The 24571-nt window shown below is 40.3% G+C and overlaps 2 protein-coding genes and 1 long non-coding RNA gene across 11 annotated transcripts in view; 1 reads left to right on the forward strand and 2 right to left on the reverse strand.

Annotated features, from left to right (window-relative positions):
* hmgn3 (high mobility group nucleosomal binding domain 3) lies at positions 1 to 10302 on the reverse strand. Of its 7 annotated transcripts, none has more exons than XM_087852325.1 (7): positions 10127 to 10302; positions 8558 to 8605; positions 8281 to 8310; positions 6330 to 6380; positions 5563 to 5658; positions 5280 to 5379; positions 1 to 842 (listed from the first exon to the last, which is right to left on the reverse strand). In XM_087852325.1, the coding sequence occupies exons 1-7, from the start codon at positions 10139 to 10141 to the stop codon at positions 835 to 837; spliced, it is 348 nt and encodes a 115-aa protein (XP_087708451.1). In that variant the 5' UTR covers positions 10142 to 10302; the 3' UTR covers positions 1 to 834. The 7 variants fall into 7 exon arrangements, with proteins under 7 accessions (XP_087708451.1, XP_087708454.1, XP_087708450.1 ...); XM_087852328.1 differs by having other exon boundaries at positions 5280 to 5353; positions 5563 to 5661; XM_087852324.1 differs by having other exon boundaries at positions 5563 to 5661.
* Positions 10303 to 10343: 41 nt separating this feature from the next.
* Positions 10344 to 24571, reverse strand: part of LOC102786270 (uncharacterized) — a 33155-nt gene continuing 18927 nt past the window's right edge. Inside the window, exons 3-4 of the long non-coding RNA XR_015720752.1 lie at positions 10900 to 11047; positions 10344 to 10458 (exon numbers count right to left, since the gene is read on the reverse strand). This is a non-coding gene — a long non-coding RNA (uncharacterized LOC102786270). The remainder of the gene's footprint in view (positions 10459 to 10899; positions 11048 to 24571) is intronic.
* On the forward strand, positions 15813 to 24095 carry enpp5 (ectonucleotide pyrophosphatase/phosphodiesterase 5). 3 transcript variants are annotated; one of them, XM_087852734.1, is made up of 5 exons: positions 15813 to 16038; positions 17686 to 17706; positions 18723 to 19625; positions 20132 to 20308; positions 21840 to 24095. In XM_087852734.1, exons 3-5 carry the CDS (start codon positions 18746 to 18748, stop codon positions 22256 to 22258), a joined length of 1476 nt encoding a protein of 491 aa, XP_087708860.1. In that variant the 5' UTR covers positions 15813 to 16038; positions 17686 to 17706; positions 18723 to 18745; the 3' UTR covers positions 22259 to 24095. The 3 variants fall into 3 exon arrangements, with proteins under 3 accessions (XP_087708860.1, XP_006793063.1, XP_087708859.1); XM_087852733.1 differs by lacking the exon at positions 15813 to 16038 and adding an exon at positions 16073 to 16276; XM_006793000.3 differs by lacking the exon at positions 17686 to 17706.

Below are 24571 nucleotides of genomic sequence, written 5' to 3' on the forward strand. Positions count from 1 at the left end.
AGACATCAACTTTTTCTTTTATTTCAAAATATTCTCCCAACAGGATGAAACTCAGAGAAGCCCAGAGGGTCCAAAGCCAATAGAGCCGTCTAGAACAGAAGCACCACTCATTATTGCTATGTCACTCTGCTGCAGGACAAGGCGTTCAGGGGAGAGAGAAAAAGAAAGAAACAAAGGAAAGGAAAGGGGGAGGAAACAAAGTCAAGCACAGAGACTCACAAACACATTCACTCCAGTATACACATACAAAAGGAGCTATGTGAAACACAGTGGTGGTGACTAAAAGGTAAGATTTTTAAAAAGCTGCAGATGTTCTCCATGGTGACTGTGGAACTGGTTTCTTGTGGCTCTGCAACCAAACTGTTGATGTGCTCACCTTAGCCGTAAGGGGGTTACATCATGGTGTGATTGCAGGCAAAGTGCCAGTAAGTGATGTATTATAGAGAAGCATAACTACGAACGAAGGTAGAGCCGGTTTATAGATTTAAAAAAAGTCTTGTTTACAGCTCCTCTCGGGCAAAACAAAGAACATCTACAGCTGTGTGATAAAAACCACTTCATTCTGCCTTTCTGCTTCTAAGAGGCATACAGTATAGCAATACAGAATGCTGGGGGGAGAATGGAGCAAAAACAGGAGGTGGGGGAAGGAGTGCGAAGATACGGGAGGTGGGGCTGCTGGTTGTCCATCTCTACTATCACAAGTCTAAAAAAAATTCAGCATGGTACAAAATCGTCAGTAAAAAAAGATGCTTTGCTGCCATGGAGTCAGAGGGGGCGAGTCGATGGACGTGCCCGTGCCTTTACGCCTTCTCCTCGGTCGCCTCTTCTGCTGCTTCAGTTACCTGGAGGTGAAAAACACACATGCAGGTGTAGCCATTATTTACCCCAGGAGACGTAAGAGGGCCAATGAGGTACACGGAGGGGAAAACACAACCAGTAAGTTGTAACCAACAGCGAGAGATTTATTACTTGAACAAGACTGTGGTCAGGGTCGTCCACAAAGCCGAAGGCTGAAACATGTTGGTCGAGTAATAAAGCTTCAGCCTTTTCAGACCCTTGTTTGTCTGCATGCAACTTGGAAAAAGTCAAAGTTGAGGTCTGTTGATGCTTTGCAGGCAACCCTTCAAACAGTAGATCCAATCTTATTTTGCATAAAGATCACTTAATGTTTTGGTTTATTGTCTGTAGAGTAAAAGGCTTTCCAAATGAGTTAAATGGATGGTTTTGCTAACAACTACAGGGAGTTATAGGGATGCTTGTCTGTGTAGAAATTCTGGGCTTATAAATATTGAAAAAGTTGAGCTAATGTGTTTTTTCACACCTTTATTAGATAGTTTTCACTGAAGAGAAGACAGAGAGCAGGTAGGACATGCACCAAAGCGGCTCGGGTCAAAAGCAAACCCGATGCCGCTTTGGCCTGGCAGCATTTGGTTGCCGCCCCAACCACTGAGCTAAATCAGCACCTGATTTATTTCACTTTTGTCGTATCGTTTCCTCGTTTTCTGCTGGGGATGCCAATAACTAGTTGCTATTTTAGTCTTCTTGCATTTTGTCATACTGTCTTTAAACATTGAGTGTAACAAAGGATAAACATCAGGTCACATCTTGGGTGTGAGACTGCGCTAAGTCTGTAAATTAAAAGCTATATAAATGTCATATTTTTAAACTCTTACCTAGAAGTCTTGTTTGATTCTTTACATTCAGGCTAGCGCATGTCTTTTTTAGGTCTTTACCAGTCTATTAGCATAAACATTTATGACAACCAACAAATGAAAATTATTCAAAAGTAAAGAACAGACGGCAGGAACACGGTTTGCCCAGCTATTAGCACTCTGCAACTGCCAAGTTGGCAACAAATGTTTGGAACCCCACAAACACAACAAACGGCAGAGTTGAGCAGAGTGTAAACGAGTAAATAAATAACTACAGATAAGGGGTGGGTGATATTTCCTCAAAATTTCAAGAAAATTTATAATGATGATATTTCTGACGATAGAGAAAAAACAACACTGAACTACATTTTATTGATGCTAGCAGACAGCTGCGTTTCTACATTTTCCATCCTTTGTATCCAATGAGCCGTTGGCACTGATGGCACACTTCCTAGTTTGAAGTATTTAAACAAGGTGCCTAAGTAGTTTCCTCACCGGACATTTTAAGTATAAAATAATTGCATAACGCTTTACTTTAACAATAACTAAAAATAAATTACATAATAAAAATGTTAAATATTTTCTCCATTGTATCTTGAACGAAGCCTTTTATTAGCTCCGTACAGTAATTTCCACCCATCGTTTCCTTTTCCTCTCATACGGAGTGCAGCTAGCACTAGCATGGAGTCATTTATGACAAGATAAGCAAGATATTGTGATATGACATTTTTCTACTACATAATAATAATACTACGGGATTATTGTGGATGTTGCTAAATGCCGCAGCCCTACTACTCATGACAAATTATATATTTCATGTATCCTAAAGAAAAAATATTTTGACTTATTTATCATGATTTTTATCTCAGACTTTTAAATGACCAAATATTGGTATCAGTATCGGTCTTAAAAATACTTTATTGGTCAAGCTGTAATGCTGTACCACTCATTTTTCTTAGACTGCACTTCTTAAATGTAGCCTATTATTGCTTATACTGACAAAAAGTTACAGATGGGAGGAACTAGGGATCAATCTACCAACCTCCCGATCAGTAAACAGCGCTTGAATCAAGGCCATCTATGAGCTCGACACCACTTTTATGACTATATGCTGAATATTAAGCCAGAAGTAGCAGGTGGTTGGCTAGAAATGAACTACAGTCAGGAGATAGCTTAGCTTAGCTTAGCATAAAAGCCACATACAGAAATAAAATTAGATGGCTCCATCCAAAGCTGTCAAGATTCACCTGAACACACCAACAAGCTACTTCTATGGGCATTCAGACTTTAAAGGGGTTTAAACACATCCACTTTGCAGCTTTGAACTTCTCATGACATCTCCCAATAAAGGTGCATACAAACTCACAAACTGCTCTATCCAGGCAGAACATCACCTTAAACCACATGGAGTATTTCTGGTAGGGTAGATGCATCTGAAGCTGACTGTTTCCTGCTGTGGTTTACATGTCAGAAAGAAGAACTGTCAGAAATATCCCAGCCTGATTCTTCCCATTGTTCATGTGTAAGAATGGCTTATGCTAAGCTAACCCTGGCTTAATTTGTATTGTACAGACACACAGAGAAAGTGCTATATTTTTTGTTTCATAAGGTAAAAGCAACCTATTTATCCAAATGTCAGGCTCTTTCTTTAATGGCTCAAATCATTTCCCCAACAAAACACCACATTTACTCACTTACTGCCAGCAGTGGCTGATTTCTATTTATGGTCCTCTCAAACCTCCAGTAAATAAAAGCAGAACTATCAGTACTGCGATTCGACCGAAGTCAACCTTCAATAAGAAATTTACAAAGTCAGGCAGGTCGGTGTTCATGAGTTTCAAGGTAATATATGACCTCATTTGCCAATGAGGAGCTTCAAGCTGTTAGCTGTTAGCTCAACTCATCACTCGTTTTTTTCAAGCTAAAATTTTGCAGCGGCACAATTATTTTATCTTACTTACTTTTTACATTCTCTCCTGACTTAGCAAAAATAAACTTAGCTCTCAGCTCCTCTGAGAGCTAAGTTCAGCACAGCCAGGTTTTCTTTGTGTTAGTTGGTTTGACCAAACCTAACACCCTCAGAGGCAACAGGTACCACAATAGTGGTTAACAACTTTTTTGTCAACTCAGGCACATCAGACAAGTCAGTTGACTGAGCACCGATTATAAAACAGTGCAATGCAACACTGTACCAAACAAGACGACAGTGGTGCTGAGAAAAAGGATCATTTTGGGAATCTGTGATCATCACAAGCGCACAGAGCAGAAACATAATCCTACCTGGCACTCTCGCTGTGCGGTTGTTGGTTAGAAACGTAACAACTGCACATCACAGCTCTGATGTTTTTAAATGAATACTTTTAAACAAAGGTCAGGGTACAGTCTGTGCCATAACCTAATGAAGAAGATATGAAAATCACTTTAGATTAAAATCAAATTTACTGTATTCGTCTAAAACTGTCAATAAACAACCTGCAAATGTACTGATTTGTTATAGTTTTGTATTTTGTATATTACTTTTTATTTTTATTTCATTTTGATGTTTAATTTAGCTGAAGTTTCCAGAGTGCATTCTTTTTTTGTTTCAGTTGAGTTTTTAATGCTTAGTTTTAGTTTAATTTTTGTTAATTAAGTTGGAGTGTCTTAAACTTTTATTATAATTATTTTATGTTTTGACTCACAGTCTTGTGGACATCCAGTAAACATGCTCATCAAAGCCTCGTCAGGTGAGTTTCAATAATATTTCTGCTAAAGAAACAAATACTACATTTAAGAATATTTTCTCTATATTTTTTTGTTAGTTTTCCAACTTTACAAAATTTAGTTTTCATTAGTTTTAATTTTTAAATTTTTTTGGTCAACTAAAATGTTTTTTTAACGTCTACATTAGTTTTAATTAGTTATAATCATTTTGGAAATGCAGTTGATCGGTTTTCTCACCTGGGTTCTAGTTGCAGCACAAAGAAGAATTAGCAGCAGGTTAGAGCCAAGCATAAAAACATTCATACATTTTATGCATCACCAGCTGAATGCATGCAAACTCCAGTGACACCGTGACGCCCAGTTTGGGCTGCTGAAGCTGAGCTTCACGGTGGTGTTAGTAAGATATTGCTCAACATGTTGCATACAAAATATACTCCTCAAGCAGATATTTGTACTGAGAAGTGTACCGAAAATCTGAACGTAAAGGTTATGAGTTTAGAAAAAGCAAACAAGGTAATGTTGCAGAGTAAAAAGAAAGTCACTAGTGACAGAAGTGACACAGAAAACTCTGCCTAAAAGCTAAACATAGCTCGGTAACCCGTTAATCTCACCTCCCACTACACTCCTCTGGTCAATAGTGGAGTCAGCTGTTCGTGAACCAGAGCACATTTCACATTGCAGCTCTGTGAGCAGCAGCTAACCTTCCTGCTAATGGAAAAAGTTGTGTCAGACCCACTTCACTGCACACAGAGAGCAAGCAGGACCTCCTTACTTCTTCATTGTGTTTCCCAAACACTCTAATAAACACAGCACTGCAAAGCACAGCGAGTAAATGTTTTCCCTGTTAGCGCAGACGCGACTATTAGCAGCACGTTAGTGTCCAAGCACACATACCAAAGACCAGTTAGAGACACTCGACCATACCCTTAACTCTGACTGTCTCACTCTGTCCTCTCACTGACATCATGGAGGGAGCCGTGCTTCTGATGGAAGACACACTGACAGACGGACGAGACACATAGATCTGTGTGTGTGTGTTTATGTGTGAGGGTATATCCATGTGAGCAAAAACAGACGTGTGGCGTATTTGTTCGTTTGTACACAAATTGACAGGATAAGGAAATAAAGATTATTATTTTTAGAACTGAATATAATTTTCCTGCATTTTATTTAAAAATTACATCATTTTATTTTCCCCTCCTCATACCTCATTGGCCTTGGTGTCTCCATTCTGGGCAGGACCGTCTTCCTTCTTCCCCTTGGCGCCACCTTTCTTTGCCTTTGCCCCCTTATCATCTACCACCTTCTGCACAGAACAAGTGAGAATAACATAATGTGCATATAATGATAATTATAGTAACATTTTCTAAATAAGCATTGCAAAAGCTTCACAAGGGCAGCAAAGAGTCAATACACAGTGGTTACAGTTAAAAAATCAAACTTGACTAAAACCAGGAAAGGACTTCTCTATTTTATACTGTATCATAAATGGTTCAGATAATGACCTATCCAGAGCTTTGGGGTGTTAATGCTCTATCCCCTTCAGGCTACAGCCAGGCCCCTGGAGCACACAAAGGATCTGCCAAAGGATCTCAAGGCAAGTGCTAAGATGTGAGCTCAGAGCAAGGCCGTGAAGTAACCAATATAATCTTCCAAAATATACTGGGAGTTAATATAAATAAGGTTAAAACTAGAGTGATGTGATTCTGTAAAAACTCAGTAACAGTACAGTAATGTACACAAGTCTTGAGCTACCCCCCATTTCTTTGTTTTCAAGTAAAAAATAGCCTGAGTTATTGCATACATACTCATCACAGTTAAGCCTGCTTTCAGTTTGTGTTTTGTTTGAACATTTCTTTCTTTGAACATTCATATAAACTAATACTAAAAGGCAGCCAATTTCCTCAGATTTTTGCAAATTATTACAAATAATTTCGTGTGTGTTTGTGTGTTCGTGTGTGTTATCTGTTTCACCTTGACGACAGTTTTCTTAGGCTTGGCCTCAGGCTTGGGTGGAGCAGGTCTCTGAAAATTACAATAAATAAATAAATCCTGTCAGACCTGATTCATGGTTCAGAGTTTATGAAGAAATGTTGCTCTTATCTATATTATCTAGAGTTCTCTTTTCTCTTTACACTTTGAAAGCAGTTTCAGCTACTTTGCTGTACAGAGTTATTCACTGAGATTAACCCAAAGCCTGCTGACTGAAATGTCTGCACTTGATCTTACTGTAGCCCAAATATTGATAATGATTAAGTACTTGCACCATATTTCATAACCCATGGGCTTTCATCATATTCCCATGCATTTTAAATATCAGATGTGGGCTGACCTAAGACCACTGTGCAATGATTATATCAGATGGGAGCAAAGATGGCTGCTGTGTGTGGACCATGTTACCCTAAAGCCACAAGCTACAGTAACGCTGCTGTGATGAAATGAAATCATGTGATTTACTCTCACAATATCTCTGTTTTGCTCAAGAAATGTCTGACACAGCACATGTGATCTAAAATAAAAAGGCTTGAATTAAGACAAACTGTGCTGAAGAGGGTCAATCCTGCTAGTAACAAATTGCCTAAAGATACAATTTAAAAAGTAAAGCTACAGCTAAGAAATTGTTTGCTAGGGTGACTTAGAGTTGAAAATAAAAGGATAAGAGGCACTTTAACTGTAGCTAAACCTCAGTCTACTTGGCGTTAGCTTGAATGAGGCACGCACAACTTGTAGTGTAGACAAACCAACCTTGTGGCTACACAGACATGGTCTCACATACCCTTTTTTTAAAAAAAAAAAAAAAAGAACTTACACCATACATTTTTTTGGTGCAAGTAGTTAATTTGTACCTTTGGACAAGCCTAGGTATAGCCTAGCATAAAGACTGGTAGCCAGTCTTTATGCTACCTAAGCTAAGCCAAGCTAAGCCAAGCTAACTGCTAGCATATCTAGCATACAGAAATGAGAGATGAAAGTGATAAAGATTTCCCATGAAACCCTTAGCAAGAATTACATAGGCTCAAAATGTCAAACTAATGTTTAAATCAAGGGTGTCAAACTTACAGAGAAGAACCAGCCCCTCAAAAGCTATTAAATGACTCTGTAAAGTGTGAAAGAGGCAAAGAATGCATTAATAACTCAGGTTTTTTTCTCTATTTTCTTGGTGCTGAGACAATTTTTCAAAGCCAAAAACTATGTCTAGATGTTGACAGGTTGCTTGAATCAGAAAGAATTAAATTGTGGCCTTTAACGAACAACTGCTATCTACAAATTGTGTTGCACATGTAATTAGAGGAGACTGGCTACATATGCCAAAAAGAGATTTTGTTCAAATGAAAGAATTAAAGAGAATTCAGGCTGTTCTTCGCCAGTTTGATACCCATGATTTCAATAGCACATGCAAATAGACGGGGTAAAAAGACCCAGCACCGGTGGATTTAACATGCAAAGTACGCACACACAAACACAATGACTGCACGGCAGGGCTGCTAGACCACATAAAAATAACACTATATTTCAGATGTTTTAAAATGCCATTCACAATCAATAGCTTAATACAAATTAGGCATAACGTCATCAAGGAAAATACTTATTTTCATCCACATAATTACAGAATTTATAACGCCACTGGTGGCAGTCATGCAGCCCTGAACATCAACAAGTTGTGCAACATACAACACTGAGAATGGGCAAAGACAACAGAGAGTAGACATGCATACCAAGCCAGGAGCCAGTCCTCTGGGAGCACATTTATGGAGCTCTTTTAAATGGCGATTGCCTTCTTGAAATCCATAAAGGTCGAGAGGACTTTACTCTGAGCCTTGGTAATGTGACATGTTTTAGCCCGGCGGGATGAGGGGTTGACACTGAGAGGAAAGAGTGGACAGTGACAGAGGTGAAGACAGAGAGAGGGGAGAGTGAAACTTACCGCTGACAATCTCTCTGACCTTCTGGTGGGCTACCGGAGCAACAAATGATCAACAAGAGAGAGAAAGCGAGGGAGAGACAGTGACAGAGAGAGAGAGAAAGAGATATCAGTTGTACCTTTGCCAACTGCTCTCGAGACGATCTACTTGGTGACTGTTACACGTGTCCTAATCATTAACTCCTCATGTGAGTATTCTTTCACTCATACACAGTCCACACAGCACGCGGAAACACCGCCACGCACACACACACGGCACACACACTCACAAAGTGTCTACCTGTTTTGTGACTTTGGGGGCCTCCTTGCCCTCAGGAGCCTCTGGGGACTACAGGAAATAAAATTAACATAGAAAAAAAGTTCAAATTTAATTTTTCTCATGCACAAGTGATTTATCTCTAAACCAAAACAGAGATTCCAGGATGTCTTCATGGAAATATCACTTACTACTCATGGTATAACACATCTGTAACAATAGATGAAACAATTAGCATGTTTTTGATTACTTACAAAAAAAATAATCCTCAGATATTATTTACATCATAATATTTGAGGATTTTATGATGGAGGAGGGCTTTTCTCATTCTGGCCGAATGACAAGAAGAATGTAATCGCAATTAAATTTAATCCTTCTTAAGAAAAGGATTCAAATAATTTCCCCTAGAAATCAATGGTCTTAAAAAAAATAAAACCACTGTTTAATGTTTCACATAATCAAAGCACAATTTCCATCACACGTGACCAAAATCACATTATGTGATGGTGATATATGATGATGCCACAATCTCTCTGGTTAATTCCATTTTTTTAATGGAGGCATCTTGCTTACGTGCAAAAAAAAGAAGAAGAAGAAGAAGAATGGACCATAAACATCGATTCACTCGGGGGAGGGCGCTTATTAACTAACAACACGGGCGTCATTTGTTGCTCCTAATGGACACTGTATTTCCCGGCTCCAGGTAGGCAGGGACGGCGCACGAGAGAAGCGCGCCCACTCCCACCATGAAAAAAAAAACGCGAAAAAAAAATATTGGTTTAGCTCGCAGGTTGACATTCACATTATTTGCATCATTTGCATGTGGGCGACCTCCGCCCCTAGAGGCCCCCCATTCTCTGTCCTCAAAGGCGAATCTGCGAGGACAATAGCCGTTTTTTTAGGTGACAGAAAAGCCAATTTCCATGTATGCGCTGATACAATGCACAGGAGCTTGTCGTGCAGTCCTGTTCAGTAAGAGCCACGGCCTCTTTTCACACAGCGGCGATTGTCCCCGATCCTTCCCCCCCTTTATTCCTTTCTCTTCATGGGGCTAAGGGTTTGTTCATTCTGCGTGGCGCCTGCCATATTCATCACCACCCGGAGAACCAAAATTAGACAGGGAGGTGGAGGGCTTTTATTTTATTTCTTTATTTAATATTACATATATCACGCATTATTAGCAATCTAAAAGTCTTCTATATGAGTGAAATGCGCCCAGAAGAATTATCACAGCGCACGTCTCCAACAGCATTTACGCGTCCATCCATCCAGCGGCTCTAACATTCACCGGTGCGCACTGTGGACAGGGAAGTGGCAGGAGGGAAAACGACCACAAGAACGGCCATTGGGATGAACACGAGGGCATTTATAATGAAAAAAGCCCCAAAATGTCGCATATAAAATATCCGTTATTAATAAGTGGGTGTTTAACGCCTACGCGTGAAAGGCTGCAGTCGAAAAGACGTTTCCTCAAACTTTGGCATCACCTCACCTGCCTCGACGTCGCCACAAAATATTATTCCCATTTTTCCTCGATTGCATGAGCTCGAAAAAACTACAGTGAAGTGTGCTGCACGCAGGGACGACACTCACCTTTCTCTTCGGCATTTTATGCGTCAATAATTCTCCACCGAGCAAAATAAAGGTCAAAGCCAAAGGGCCAAGATAGGTGAATTTGAACTACCTCGAAATACGGGATCAATATCTAAGCACCTTCGATAATATGTTGATTATATGCACTCCCCCAAAACTTACACCTTCCGCAGCCATTGGGCAGAGAAGTCAAAATCCACTCCTGTGCTGACTCCTGATTGGATCGTCTCGTCTCTATGTAAATAAGAGGGTCGCGGGCATTGGCCGAAATTTACCAGAGTCTCCCAACGATTGGCTACGCGCTCTTTGTGCGCAGATCCCTCCCGGTGAATCTGGGTAATGTAGGATGGGATAGAGAGAATGTTGTAAATAAAATACAAAGGACCAGAAAAAATGGGCACAATGGCACAATGTCAGCCACAGGCGAGATCCAGAAAAGCTGGAAGGTACTGTGTCTTGTAGGGGTTCCCCTGCTACAGAGAACTAGAGAAATCATACACAACGATTCTGCAAAAAGGTTGTCACATTCCCTTCAGGAACGTGATCGTCTGTAAAACGATGCAATACGGGGGGTGGGGGGTGTACTGTGTTAGATTTCAGCGTGTCAGACAGGGTTACGAATATTGTGCACAAGTGCTTTTTTTTGCATTTGTATTTGCATCCTAGAAATAAAGTCAGAATTAAATCAAGTTGTAGATCACAAAACAAAATCTGTCATTCGTGTGTACAGTACAATTTTTAACATAACATCATCGACCTTTGAATTTAATTACCTCTTGGGAAGTTTTAGGACCCCTGTAGTCAGGCAAAGGATTCACTTGTAATCCCAGCTTTCCATCTGGTCAGCCTTGGTTGCCCCAAGTGAACTCAGATGACCCAAAACTGCCCTCCCGATAAGCCAAATTGCGCACTCATCATGACCTGAAGGACAAAATGAACCCAAGGTAGATATCTGTGCTTAGGTATAACAGTGTGACAGTGGAGGGACCACCAAGAATACAACTGTGTTCAGAATTTCAATTTCATTTATATATTTATACATTTCTATAGCACCAAATCACAATGACAGTTTCCTTAAAATGCTTTATATTGTAAGATAAAGACAATAATACAGATAAATCCCCATAATAAGACGACCAAGAGCCTTGGTGACAGTGGGAAGGAAAAACCCCTTTTCAACAGGAAGAATCTCTTTTGCTTAATCAGGATGGATTGATGGATGAATGATCCTTATAAAAACTACACATTTTGTGCAACTACATGCAGATGTTTTGAACACAGAGAAAAACATTTGAACAATTCTGTAGAAATGATTTATTAATTGTCATTAGACTTTTTTACTAGCGGTGGCTTATAATAGATTTATTTATTCTAGGAGCCATGACACTTTGTTCTTTTGCCTGCTTTCTTCTTATGGACAAAATAAACCAGAAGAACAAACACCTATCGCCTGGAATGAACTTCTTTTTGATTGCATGCATCACATCCTCTTAGTACATCAGCAAGTACTGGAAAAAATGCCATTCACATTTTCTAAGAGGCCAAGGTGCTACCTTCAAGCAGCTCAAATAAAGAAGAAAAAACATTTCGTTCAGCCATCCAGTCAAAGAAGTCAACCAATACTCAGGATAGAAGGTGTCAATTCATTTATTTTCGCTAACTTTCTGTTTCTACTCTAAATCTGAGCTAAATCTCGTGATGTTCTCCACTACAAGGAGTTTAATTTTCTATTAAAGCTTTAAAACAGGTTTTTAACTGCTTAGTGTTCCCATGAGTAGATATAGTCAATTTTAAAAACAATAAACATCCAGAACTTACAAAGCAACTGTTTTCAGCATATTCTACAATATACAACTGCACATATTGCACTGTTTTGACACACAATCGCCATAAAAACAAACTGCACAGAAATCAACAAAAGGCACATTCTTGTTCAACATAACAACAGACAGAGAAACGCACAGAGAAACCAGTTTTACAATAGGCAGAGCTTTCCTGCCCTAAACAAGCCAACAAACAAAACCCCTGATTTCTACACAGGTATGAACGCACAACCGCTGTAGAAGCCAACCAACCCAGAACCAGCTTGATGGGAGCTGCAGTGTTCCCACATAGATTGACACAGTCAGCTCAACGGAAGAAAAGAAAATCACAATGGGGCGCATCTACAAGCTTATATATACAGACAGAGAGTTTTAAAAAAAATCAAGGAAAAACCTGAACCCACAAGGCCACGAGGTGAAAGATGACACAAGTGTGAATCATCAATATGCTGCACAGGCTTGTACGGGCACCATTTGAACTGTTTCCAATAATCTGCCACTGATGTGAACGCAAAAGATGCAAAGATGCAAAGCAAATACATCATCTAAAAGGTTAAATTAATAGAATTGAACCATATTTGTGTAAGTTAACGTAAAGAGAGAGAGTTATGTTCACAGCAGGCCAGTGAGATTTTGCAAATTTTGTGTTTGGTTGACTTCACCCAATACAAAATAGTTTAGGTTTTAAAGTTCACTGTATTTAATGAGTTTCACTTCTGCTTAAATATCCAGCCAGTGGGGCAAACATGGTTATTTTGTTTCTCTTTTTTATTCATTGAATCACTGATTTCTTATCGCCTTACTTCCTGGTGAATTCTTTCACCTCTGCTGGTCAAAACGAATCCATGTTCCACACCGAACTTTTGAAAATGCCCTATATACACTAAATCATGCGTATCATGGATGTTTTCTCCAGGTACTCCAGCTTCCTCGCAAAGACAGCCTGGAGACCTGTCCATGTTGTATCCTGCCTTTGACACTATGACAGCTGTGATAGGCTCCAGACCCTGAATTGGGTAAATGGAACAAAATGGATAGATAGGCTGTATTAGAAAGAAAGATTAGGCCTTTAGAGCATGCTAACATCTCTATAAGGCTGTTCAAAGAGATGAACAACTTATTAATGTATCAGGCTAAGTGCCTATAGTCTGATAAAATAATGCTCACATGCCGATGTTTAACAAATATAATGTTTATTCATAGTCTGTATCTAAAAGATGGAAATTGAAAACATGGCGTCACCCGTTGGTCTGAAAGTCTTGCTTTGGAAATCTGAAGCTGAGCATTTTGATATCGCCATCCCACCTTTTTTGAAACCAGACATTGTGAGTGAGGCGTTGATCTAACTGACAAACTGAGGACAGCTCACGTTTATAAGTTAGCGACATGCAATAAAAGCCTGACAGCCCCAGTTTGTCAGCCCTTCTTGTAATGATGGAGAGATAGTGTATAAAACCAGTATGATTGTTTTATTTTATAAGACTTTAAGCTTGAAACTGGGAACATAAACTTATTGCAAAATGTTTACCTGAGGTTAAACTATAAGTACAGCGCCTCTGGGTGACATAATGAACACTCAAAAGTTGGTATAAGTGATATTACTATTGCTCTGATAAATTTAAATCAAGCAGAACCAAGCTCATTCCTTTTAAGCTATATTAAGTCATAATAGATGACATGTTCAGCCTGATCTTTAGCTTGTTAGATGGGGGTGGAACAGTGGTTAACATTGTTTTCTCATAGCAAGAAGGCTCGAATGGCTTGAAAGGCTTAGTTACCGGCTGGGGCCTTTCTGTGTGAAGTTTGCATGTTCTTCCTGTGCCTGCGTGGGCTCCCTCCGGGTACTGTAGCTTCCTCACATAGTCCAAACCGGCCATAGGTGTGAATGTGGGCAGAAAAGATTGTATGTTTCTCCATTAGCCCTGTGATGGCTTCATGGGTCTAGATATTAAGACTGTTTGTCATTGTGACCGTAACATCTTTGTCTGCGCTCGCTGATAAAATATCTAAGATCTACAGCTGGATGACAAGTTCAAGTATAAATCAGCACAAATATTTAACCTCATATGGAACCGTTGTCCTTTCTTATAATGCAATTTGTCCCCTGCGTTTCCTCCTGCTTTAGCCCACTTTGAACGAGAACTAGAAAAGAAGGAGAATCCACGCCTGCACAGGGAAAACATGCAAACTCCCCACAGAAAGGCCTCGGCTTTTCCAAGAGCTGTCTTGCTGTGAGGCAGCCGTGTAAACAACTTCCCCACTATACAACCCCTGGGAACATTAGACAACAAAAGCTGAACTTTATGTACCCATGAAGCTTTTAATCATCCCACATGATGATAAAAGAAAAAAAGGAAGTCTTCCACTTTTTCTCAAATTCCAGTTTCTTTGGGCTGTGCTCAGGGCTAAATATCAAATTATGTCATCAGTTAAGAAGGTCAGTGTGTTCCTTTTATACAAATAAAGGCACAGTTTATCAAATTAATACAATATGGGTTAACGTTATCCCCCACACTCCACTGACAGATTAAACACACCGTGTCTGTGTCTGATTAAAATTTGGGTTCATTCATTGTACTATTCCAAATGAGAAGGGAAATCGAATGACTCGCTGAAGCAGTACACATCAGTAAAAGAGCCGAGGCTGCCTCTGCAGACACGGAAGTGCTCGTCAGCAAGTCAGAAATAGTCTCGCTCTCACCACGCAGTGACATTATTGAGATGCCATATTTCGTTGTAGAGAATGTGAAGAAAGCCAGACTCAGGCCCAAATACACCCGCGTGTAGCCAGGACGTGACTGACACCTTGTGGACAATCGTTTGCATGATTATTATAGATGAATACTGAATTACAGAGGATTGAAAGTCATTTTAATATGTGCACCGCATACAAGCCCAATTCCATCCACTGAAACCTTTTTCTAATAATCTCTGTAATAATAGCAAAGAAACGCTTCATATTTATTTTTCCCCACTTTCTTCTTCTGCAAGGAAATTTAATAAGCACATTCTGAAAACATTCACAATTAATTAGCTATCCGCTTTTAAAAATGATGATCAGGAACCTAAGATCTCATATCTGATATGTGTCACGGACTCTAGTGTAAGTCCAAGGACAGCAACACAGACTCCTTAAGCTTGAACTGTAACACATGAAGCCATAAAGAAAACACAATGAAAGCTGAACATGAAGCACTTTCATTAATTCATACAAAATTTGCAGTAAAAATAAAATAAAATAAAATAAAATAAAATAAAACAAAATTAAATTAAATTAAATTAAATTAAATTAAATTAAATTAAATTAAATTAAATTAAATTAAATTAAATTAAAAAAAAAAAAGGTGTTGTATGGCAGTATGGCATGCCAGGGTGCCTGTCAGGTAGAGAGGCTCTAAGATCGATGAAGATTCAGATCTCAGACTCTCAGATGAAAGTAAAACTTCAAGAGGTGACTCGTTTAAAACGACAAAGCTGAAGTGAGCAGTCCAACAGTTATGCCTCATCTCAAAGCCCTCCAGTGGGTCGAATTGGATCCTTTGTTCAGCCAAGTCTGGCTCCCTGGCCTTATGTTTAACATCTCTGCCCTATTACTCGTTTCAGCATTAGTATATTATTCAAGGGAACTGCTGAAGGGTTTAAAGCAGCAATACATTTTAATATAACTATTTCCAACGCAGCGTTTTATTATTTATGTGACACATTTAAACGTTCTCCTTTTTCCTCTTAAAACGAGACAAACTTAACCCGTCTGACACCCAGATGTCTATTTATAAAGCTGGATCCCCCCCCCCCCCCCCCATCACTCTTACCGGTCCGGCATTACGTCATTGGGACACACACAGTTTGTGTGCACACTGGGAAATTTGAGGCGAATCATGCGTCTGCAGGAAACACCGGTCAGACTGCCTTTTGTCTGCATATGATCCGCTTTTGGTTTATAGCCTCTAAACACATAAAAGCAGCAGAGGGGCAAAAACACACAGCAGGCTGATAGGCGGGACTTCCTCCTGGCATAACTCAGCTAGTCGGGCTGTTTATCTCGTCGTGCAGCGCGGGGATCGAGCCAGTGCAGGATCTGATAACAAGGTAAGCCCGTTGACAGCAGCGGGGTTTGGCGTGTTTCTCAGTTTGTGCATGTAGTTCGCCTCGTTGTCGCTCCATCCGCTGCACTCGTGTAAATTGCACTCGTTGCTGTGCGTGGTTATTGTTGCAATCAGAACTGCGCGTTTTTTTTTAGCCGTTAGCAATGCAGCACAAAGGCTAAAACACGGAATCTGTTATAATGTAGCGGACTGTCGGAAGGTTCACTTTAATTCGTCCTGATGTGAGTGTTTCTCTGATGTGTCGCCGTTGTGATATCCTCAGCTCGCCACATTTCCAATGACATCTTTGCTGCCATGAACTGAAATATCTAAATGTCGTTTTTATTATTATTTTATCATTTACGTTATTATTTAAATCAATTTTCTCAATTAATTTCTGCATTGTTTTCATAACCAGCTTAGTGTAATGTATACATATATATTTTTATAATTTGTTTAATTAAGCCATTAGTTTTATTATTATTATTAATTAGTGATGCAAGTTCCGAGGAGGCATTTTCAGCTGTTTGTTTGATTCGGCCAAAAGTTCAAAACCCTGTTATTATGTGGAACAGCCCTCACATGTGCAAATGTGCGTTTCTTTTGCGTGATTGATTTCCTAACTTTATATATTAAAATATTAGTAAAGTAAATGTGGCTAATCAGTAAATGTTGCCTTTGCATTCGTAAACTTTACGGGGCTCAGCCCCTTAAGGGTTAGTGTAATTATCATAATGTCATGCATAGAGTGCCTTGCAGTTAATATTAATGTCGCCGTTCAACCCATGTTCACTGACGTGAATCCTGTTAAATGCTGATATTTGTATCAATTAATATGTTCTATTTAGAATGTGAAATTGTGGACAAAGCAGAAGTTACCTCAGCTTTGTAACTTTTCTTGACTTTCCTTCATGCCCACTAGGGGTGGGGGGAAAAATCGATACTGTGTAGTATCCTGATATTTTGTTTGCTAATAATGTATCAATACAGGGACAGCAGAAATCGATATTTTGTTACAAAAAAGGTTTTTGTGCTCTGACTTCAGAGCATGTTGATCCTTTTTCTGAGCAAGAATCCTGACATTCCTTCACTGTCCAAATGTGTTTAACTTGTTTTTTGGCAGCAATAAACATGACAGTTTACTTATTTTAATTTAAGACATGTTTTATTTTAATTAAGTTTAAAACTTTTTTATTTAATGTAAAATTCTATTTTGTTTTAATTTACCTTCAAATTCTTCAGTTGCTGAAGGGGCTGCATAGTTTTCATAAACTGCATAGTTCAGAATAGCTATAATTGTACCAGATGGTTGATTCAGTTAAGTTGGACTAGACTGTAATACAAACCGTTCAGTTTGTCAACAATAAAACTGAAATGAGAGAAAGACTGAGTGTGAGACTTTGATATTAGATAAAACGAATATTGATAAAGTTTACCTTTATGTACAGAATCTGAATATCGCAAAATATTTTTTTAAAAATCGCAATAATATCGTATCGTGCGTTAAGTATTGTGATAATATTGTATCGTGGGATGTATGTATGTATTCCCACCTCTAATGTCCACTCTAACCTGTTTTATTTTGCTCTCTGTCCTTTTGCTGTCTTCATCCAACTCTTTCTCCTCCTCACCTTCCCCATCCACCTCTCAGTCTTTGTGTTGTCACCAAAAGGTAAATGGAACAGTGAAGCTGAATTTATCATCCAATAAAAAGCTGATTTACGTCACGTTGCAACAATATTCTAATTAAATACTTGCTGCCACTGGCTGTTGACAGTCAACACTCTTCTGACGAGCTCTCTGGAGCTCTGCTGTACTGTAAACAAACAATGAGACTCAATTCAACCAGAACAGGAAACTAATAAAGCAGATCAGCAACGTGGTTGGCAAATAGCGGCTTATTGCTTAGAAAGCTGAAATTAGTTAATAAATCAGGTGGTCTAGCCTCCATTAGCTAATGTTTTTGATGCTGTTTACAGAAGAAATATGCATAGGCAAACAATTTTCACATCACAGCAGTGACCCTTCATTACTGGAACAATTTGAACTTTCCCTTGTTAATGTTTCATTTGCATATGAAATTACATCTTTGGCTTCTTTCAGCTGCAGCAACGCAAAATCTTAATTGTTAACAAAAAGCGACGCTGCAGCACCTCTGTGTGCGAACACTGGACATTTAAACTGTTTTTAATGGTCACCTCTACTGTCTCCAATAGACAAGTTGAGAGGAAAAAATAAAATACATACAGTTATTAAGGAAGGTAAAATGATGCCCTCAATGTTTTTGAACATTTTCACAAACTAGCTCACAGCTTCTTGTAAAAAAACAAATGTCTGTGTAGGCTTGTATCAGAAAACATATAATGGAATATGGATGTGTCTGTGATTGGTTAGTATCCAATCTAATCTGTCAGGCTTTAGTTGAAACCACACGTAGTTCCTCCAAAACTAGATTAGCAGTTTTATATTGATGAGGAAGTGCACTAGATGAATAAAACAGTAAGTGCAGCTGATCAGATAATGTTGGAAGTTGGGTCTGTATTATCATACAGTTTTCTAACTTTGTATGGATTAAATAATTTATCTATGATTTCATTAAAACCATAGATAATCATAGATTAATAACGGGTTATAGACTTAGAGGGAGTAAATGCTAGCTGTAGTCATTAATGTGTTGTTTTTTTGTAGGCTGTTTCGTCACACTGCACACTATGCTCTGCTACTTGTTGCGAAGAGGCCGCAGTCCTCTGCTCTGCCTCTGGGCCCTGCTTCTGCCTCTGGCATCCCTCGATCGCCCAAGCCACCGTGGAAGTAGGGACTACCTCGTAACGGAGCGGCCCAAGCTGCTGCTCGTGTCCTTTGACGGCTTCCGTTGGGACTACATTGACCGCGTTCCGACGCCTAACTTCCGCAGCATCATGGACACAGGGGTGAAAGTGGAGTTTGTGGAGAATGCTTACATCACCAAAACCTTCCCTAATCATTACAGCTTAGTGACGGGGCTGTATGCTGAGACGCATGGCATTGTGGCTAATGAGATGTACGACCCTGTTCTGAACCGGTCCTTCTCCATGGAGACGGACAGCGTTTATGATTCACGGTGGTGGGAGGAGGCCGTGCCCCTCTGGGTGACCATCCAGAAAGCTGGAGGACGGAGCGGGGCGGCGATGTGGCCCGGGTCTGATGTCAAAATCCACAACATGTACCCTACCCAGTACCTCCCCTACAACGCCTCAGTCTCCTTCGAAACCAGAGTGGAACGGATTATTGAGTGGTTCTCTGCACCAGAAGCTGAGGCGGTGGATTTTGGAGTTCTGTACTGGGAGGAGCCTGACGAGAGCGGGCACAACCTAGGACCTCAGAGTTCCTTAATGGATGTAGTCATCGCGTGGATTGATGAGAAGCTCGGCTTCCTTATAAACAAGCTAAAGAAGGCAGGGCTGTATGACAGAGTGAACCTCATAGTGACCAGTGACCATGGGATGGCTCAGCTTTCTCCTGAGAAGATCATAGAACTGGATGAGTACGTGAGCAGAGACCTGTACACCTGGGTGGATAAGAGTCCAGTGGTGGGAATTCTGCCCAACGAAGGTATAAACAGTAATGTTTTTGGAAATTCATTCACTTTCCTCTTCACTACCATCATGCTTGTATATTAAAGGGAAAGTGGATGTGCAGGACTGACCTAAAGATTATCAGTTTAGTTAACAGTTCATACCACAGACAATCCTCCATGATGACCAAGGTTTACATCACAAACTTAATTTTTATTAAATTTGATCCAAAACCAGTGACTGAGCATTTTTCCCCATAGACTTCTACAGGACTGGAAGTGATCGCCATCTGGTGGCCTTCATATAGAATGCAGGCTTAAGGCATTTCTGCACTGGCTCAATTTTTTCTGACCTAGAAACTACAGTCATCTTATATTCATCCTGTCTGTAACTGCAGGCTATGTCCATCTTTTAGAGATTAACTGAAAAGCAGCAACTGTATATAAAGTATTGAACTTTTGTTTCTCATGAGCCGCCGTTCATAAATCAGAATTTGCAACCTCCATAAAGATTTTCTGCTACCGCTCGTTATGTATCCTCCAGGGAAACTCGACGAGGTGTATAATCTGCTGGTGGATGCAAACCCGAACATGGTGGTGTACAAGAAGGAGGAGATTCCCCAGCACTACCATTATCAGCACAACACAAGGATCATGCCCATCGTCATAGAGGCCAAAGAAGGCTGGACCATCATGCAGAACAGGACCGGACCCTTCATGCGTACGTTTTCGCACATCACAAGGCTCTGCTGAGTCGTTACTGTGCACATTAAACAGCTTTTGTCACTTTGTTTTAGCAGCAGCCTTTTTTCTGCTCTAATAATAGCTTCACAGAAGGTTTATTTCAGTCACTGAAGCAGCGCTTGGTTTAGAGCAGCTGTAATTAACAAAGAAAGCTGGATATGCTTTCCCTTAGGACCAACAAGAGTGTGTTTGAGTTACAAAGTGTCTGTGTGTATGTATTGATGTGTTTGGAGGCTTTTATTGCATTAACTCTAAGTGCAATCATTTTTTCCTAATACAAAACCTACTGAGCATCACGTCCTCAGATTAGAGCATTCAGACTCATGTGTCATGGAGGCAGAGTGTCTTTTCACCAGCTAATGTCGCTGCTTAATTCCTCCTCGCTGCTCGAAGGCTTGTTAATGAGTAAAATTTCCAGGTGGAGCCTGCAGCTGGAAAGAAAACTAGCAGACTTTCAGTCTTCAGGGACAAAGCGATGTAAGACTGCTTAGATACACATGTGTGTATTATGATGCTTTCCTGCAATAGCAAAATTTTTGAGAGGGAGCGATATGCATTCATGACTAAAACGTGCCTCTTCCCCTGCAGCAGTCGCCCCTTCTGTTTCTCAGTGCATCATGGAGCGCTGCGGAGTAATGCAATACAAATAACACTGCAGCTCCACAACCCCAGTCATTCTTCTTTGTTTACATCAATTGAAAGAAAATGTGCTCTGCGTTTCTTGGTTTTCCATTATATGCCTGTCTCTATTTATTTGGCATTTGCCTTTATTAGATACTGCAGTGGGAGACGTTTTATACATCCATATTTAGTTGCTAGCAGCATTCCTCTTCCCTGCCTCCGCCGGCTGATTGCCGCACTTCTGTGCTCATTCCTTGCGACATCGATCAGTGGAATGGGATTACAGCACTGGTAGAATTGCTAATGTTCTTGCATGCGCGCGCACGTGTGTGTAGTTGTGCATGTTTACAAAACAAAAATATAGAGGAAAGAAATGTCGACCAGGCAACGTTGGGGTTCGGAAATCTCCGCAGGGTGTCTTTAAGGTAAGATTTATGGCCTGGACCTGCTCGAATGGCCGTTAAACCCACTGAAGCTGCCACCGCAGCAGCGCTGATAGACTGTATTGATTTTTACTCAGAGAATCACGTCAGATCTTCTGGATGTAATGGCGCTGATAAATTTTCGGAGCGGCTGTTAGCCTGTCTAAGCTTTCATGTAAGGTCTTTGTGTTTTGCGATTTCATTTTCAGTTTTTGTTTGGGCTGTGCTGTGATTGATGTAGCCTTATCCCGTCTGCTGAGGCGAGTCGTTTTGGCAGTAAATCATCAGGTAGAGCTGCGGCGCCAGGTCCCATAAATCTGGAAACAAAACGAGCGGTCTGTGATTTATGGGACGTGGAAACCAGATATAGATGTATAAAAGGTCTATTAGCAACAGAATAATAATTTACATCAAAGATTTCCACCTTCTTATGCAAATGTTTTCTGTCTTTTTTTTCATCTCCAGTGGGAAACCATGGCTATAACAACAGCTTGCGTAGCATGCAGCCTGTGTTCGTGGCTCGTGGGCCGGCCTTCCGTGAGAACTACGTCAAATCCTCCATGCGCTCCGTTGACCTTTACCCTCTCATGTGCCACATCCTGTCCATCCGCCCTATGCCGAACAACGGCTCCCTCTCAAATGTTCAGGACCTCCTGTCCATAGAGCCCACTGTGACCACGCCAGTCCCACCTCACCCTCCCGTTCCCCCTCCGGGCACCGGGTACTCCTGCGCCCCCATCGTGGGCTCGTTCCTCGGTGTGGTTTTGGTGCTGGGCTTCCTTGTGGTCTACGTCATACTAGTGACACTCAAACAGCGGCCCTCGAGAAAACACAGGAGCTGGGAGATGTCGCAGCCTTTACTGCAAGAGGATTTGCACCTGTAGCTTGAGAGCGGAAAGAAAGGCGGACGTAAAAGAAGAGGAGGTATTCCTCCTCCCGAGGTACTCCCACATCCAGAAGCATCCCCTGAACGCCTCCCTTACAGCACTAAATGCCGTTGTGCTGCTCTTGTTATTCACTGAAGATCAAGGAAATGTACCCTCCCACTCGTGCGTAGGGGTACGTCTGGTGTAAGGGAAACGTCCTGGGCGTGCTTCTGGTTTGGGTTTATTCAGAATAATGGGTTTCTTAGTGGCTTTGCTTTGATTGTGAATTCTACCTAATAGCGTCTAACATTTTCATTGTCACTTTATGAGTAAAGATACAAAAGTATACGTGACGTTTGAGCCTGTGATTGTAAAAGGGTGAGCTTTTGGTGGCCAAGCCTGTGACACGGATGATATCGAGGTATCAGTAAAGCTGTCCTTTTCCAAGGTGGGGTGTAAAAACCTTGTAATGGTGCGTACCTTCAGACAATCTTACCTTGATGGAATTTATAATGTTACACTCATTAGCTCGTTGGGAAGCTGTGCCATGAGCACAGAAGGTCAAACGAGTAAGTTTTTGGAAAGCCTACTGACACCTTTTCCCATCCTGACAGTGAGTCGTCTTCAGTCCGTTTGCTTTGACATTTTCAAATCTATGCAAAACAGATTTGTATGTCATAAAGTGAAAAAAGTGAGTTTTTTTTCGCCACCACCTGTTCTTCTTGTGGTCTGAGCACTGAATAAGATGTTACTTTGAACTACAAATGCTGTGATTAATCTAAAGTATTCCAAACTGTTCGTTTTAAGCACTCGACTGTGGTCGGTGTTACTTCTGAATGTTAACTGGAACCACTAAAGTCTCACTCTTCGTGCCAAGCTACTGCTCATACGTGTAGGTCATTCCATGAGCTAATCACTTCAGTAGTCAGTTACCATTTGCCTTTGAACTTAACCGAGAACATCTCTCGAACGTGTGCAGTTGTTTGTGCGTCTTTCCTTTTTTTGTGTGTCAGGAGGGCTTTTTTTTTTTTGATTGTGTAGTGCCCTTCCATTCATATGTCCGCTGTCATTACCATGGTCATTTGTTGGTGAAATGTGAAGTGCAATTGCTATTGGTCAGTATTTGTGTTAGGAGTTTTAAGGGTTCTGTTTGGTTGAGAAGACTATTTCGAGCATGACTCGCGAGAGCTGTTCCCGTAATTTGCACTACAGGATTGAAATGAAACTGAATGACGGGGCAGTAGCTGGAAGCGCTTAGGTCATGTATAATTTGCACTTCTAGTTTGTAGTTGCTGTTTGAAATGACGAAAAAAAGATAGGTGCCTCTTGCTTAAAAGCTTTTTAAGTAGCATAATCTGAGAGAGAGGTAGAAGACTAGAATTATAATCTGCAGATTAAATACTATCTTTTTTTTCCAGCGTCTTTTAAGAAAGAATTGGTTCAATTTCAATTTTCTCCTTTTTGCTTTTCGATGCACTGACTTTACCCGTGCCCGAAAATGACAGACATCACTGTGATATATACTTTTTACAAAATTTAAATTCATAAATTGAGAGCATTTATATGAAATTGTTCATTTTCTGAGAATTGTATTGTTTTATGACGGAAAAGTGTTGTCTGATAATTTTCCCCTAACTTGTTGACAGAGAAGTGAAATGTATCCGTGCTATATTCCAAAAAACGATTTATTTGAAGTTTTTAAGAAAAGAAAGAATATTAGATGAAGCTGATCTCAGTTTGTTACTACCTTGGATTAAAATCGTGGATATTTAATATCATTTACAAATTAACTATCTTTGCCATATTGAAGCAAATAATGAGTCTTCTGGAAATAAAGGGACTAATGTGAAAATAACTGTGTTTGTTGATTATTAATATTTTAACCCTTGTGTTCGTACATTTTTTCTCTTCCACAAAAAGTAAAATTTTGTAGTAATCTGTCATTCTTCAGAAATGCAGCTAAATACTGTAAAGTGTGATGCATTTAAGGAACAAAAGAATAAATAAGAACAGCACGGTGGTTAGCACTGTTGCCGCACAGCAAGAGTTCAATTTCACCATCAGGCCGGGGTCTTTCTGTGTGGAGTTGACATGTTCTCCCCGTGGGTTCCCTCCGGGTATTCTGGCTTCCTCCCACCGTCCAAAGACATGCAGCTTGTGGGGATAGGTTAATTGATTAATCCAAATTGCCCATAGGTGTGAATGTGAGCGTGAATGGTTGTTTGTCCCTGCGACGGACTGGTGACCCGTCCAGGGTGTACCCCGCCTCTCACCCTATGACAGCTGGGATCGGCTCCAGCGTCCCCTGCAACCCTGAAAAGGATAAGAGGA

The sequence above is a fragment of the Neolamprologus brichardi genome, chromosome 15, assembly GCF_056152115.1.
Source record: "Neolamprologus brichardi isolate AB-2024 chromosome 15, ASM5615211v1, whole genome shotgun sequence".
Taxonomy (NCBI): domain Eukaryota; kingdom Metazoa; phylum Chordata; class Actinopteri; order Cichliformes; family Cichlidae; genus Neolamprologus; species Neolamprologus brichardi.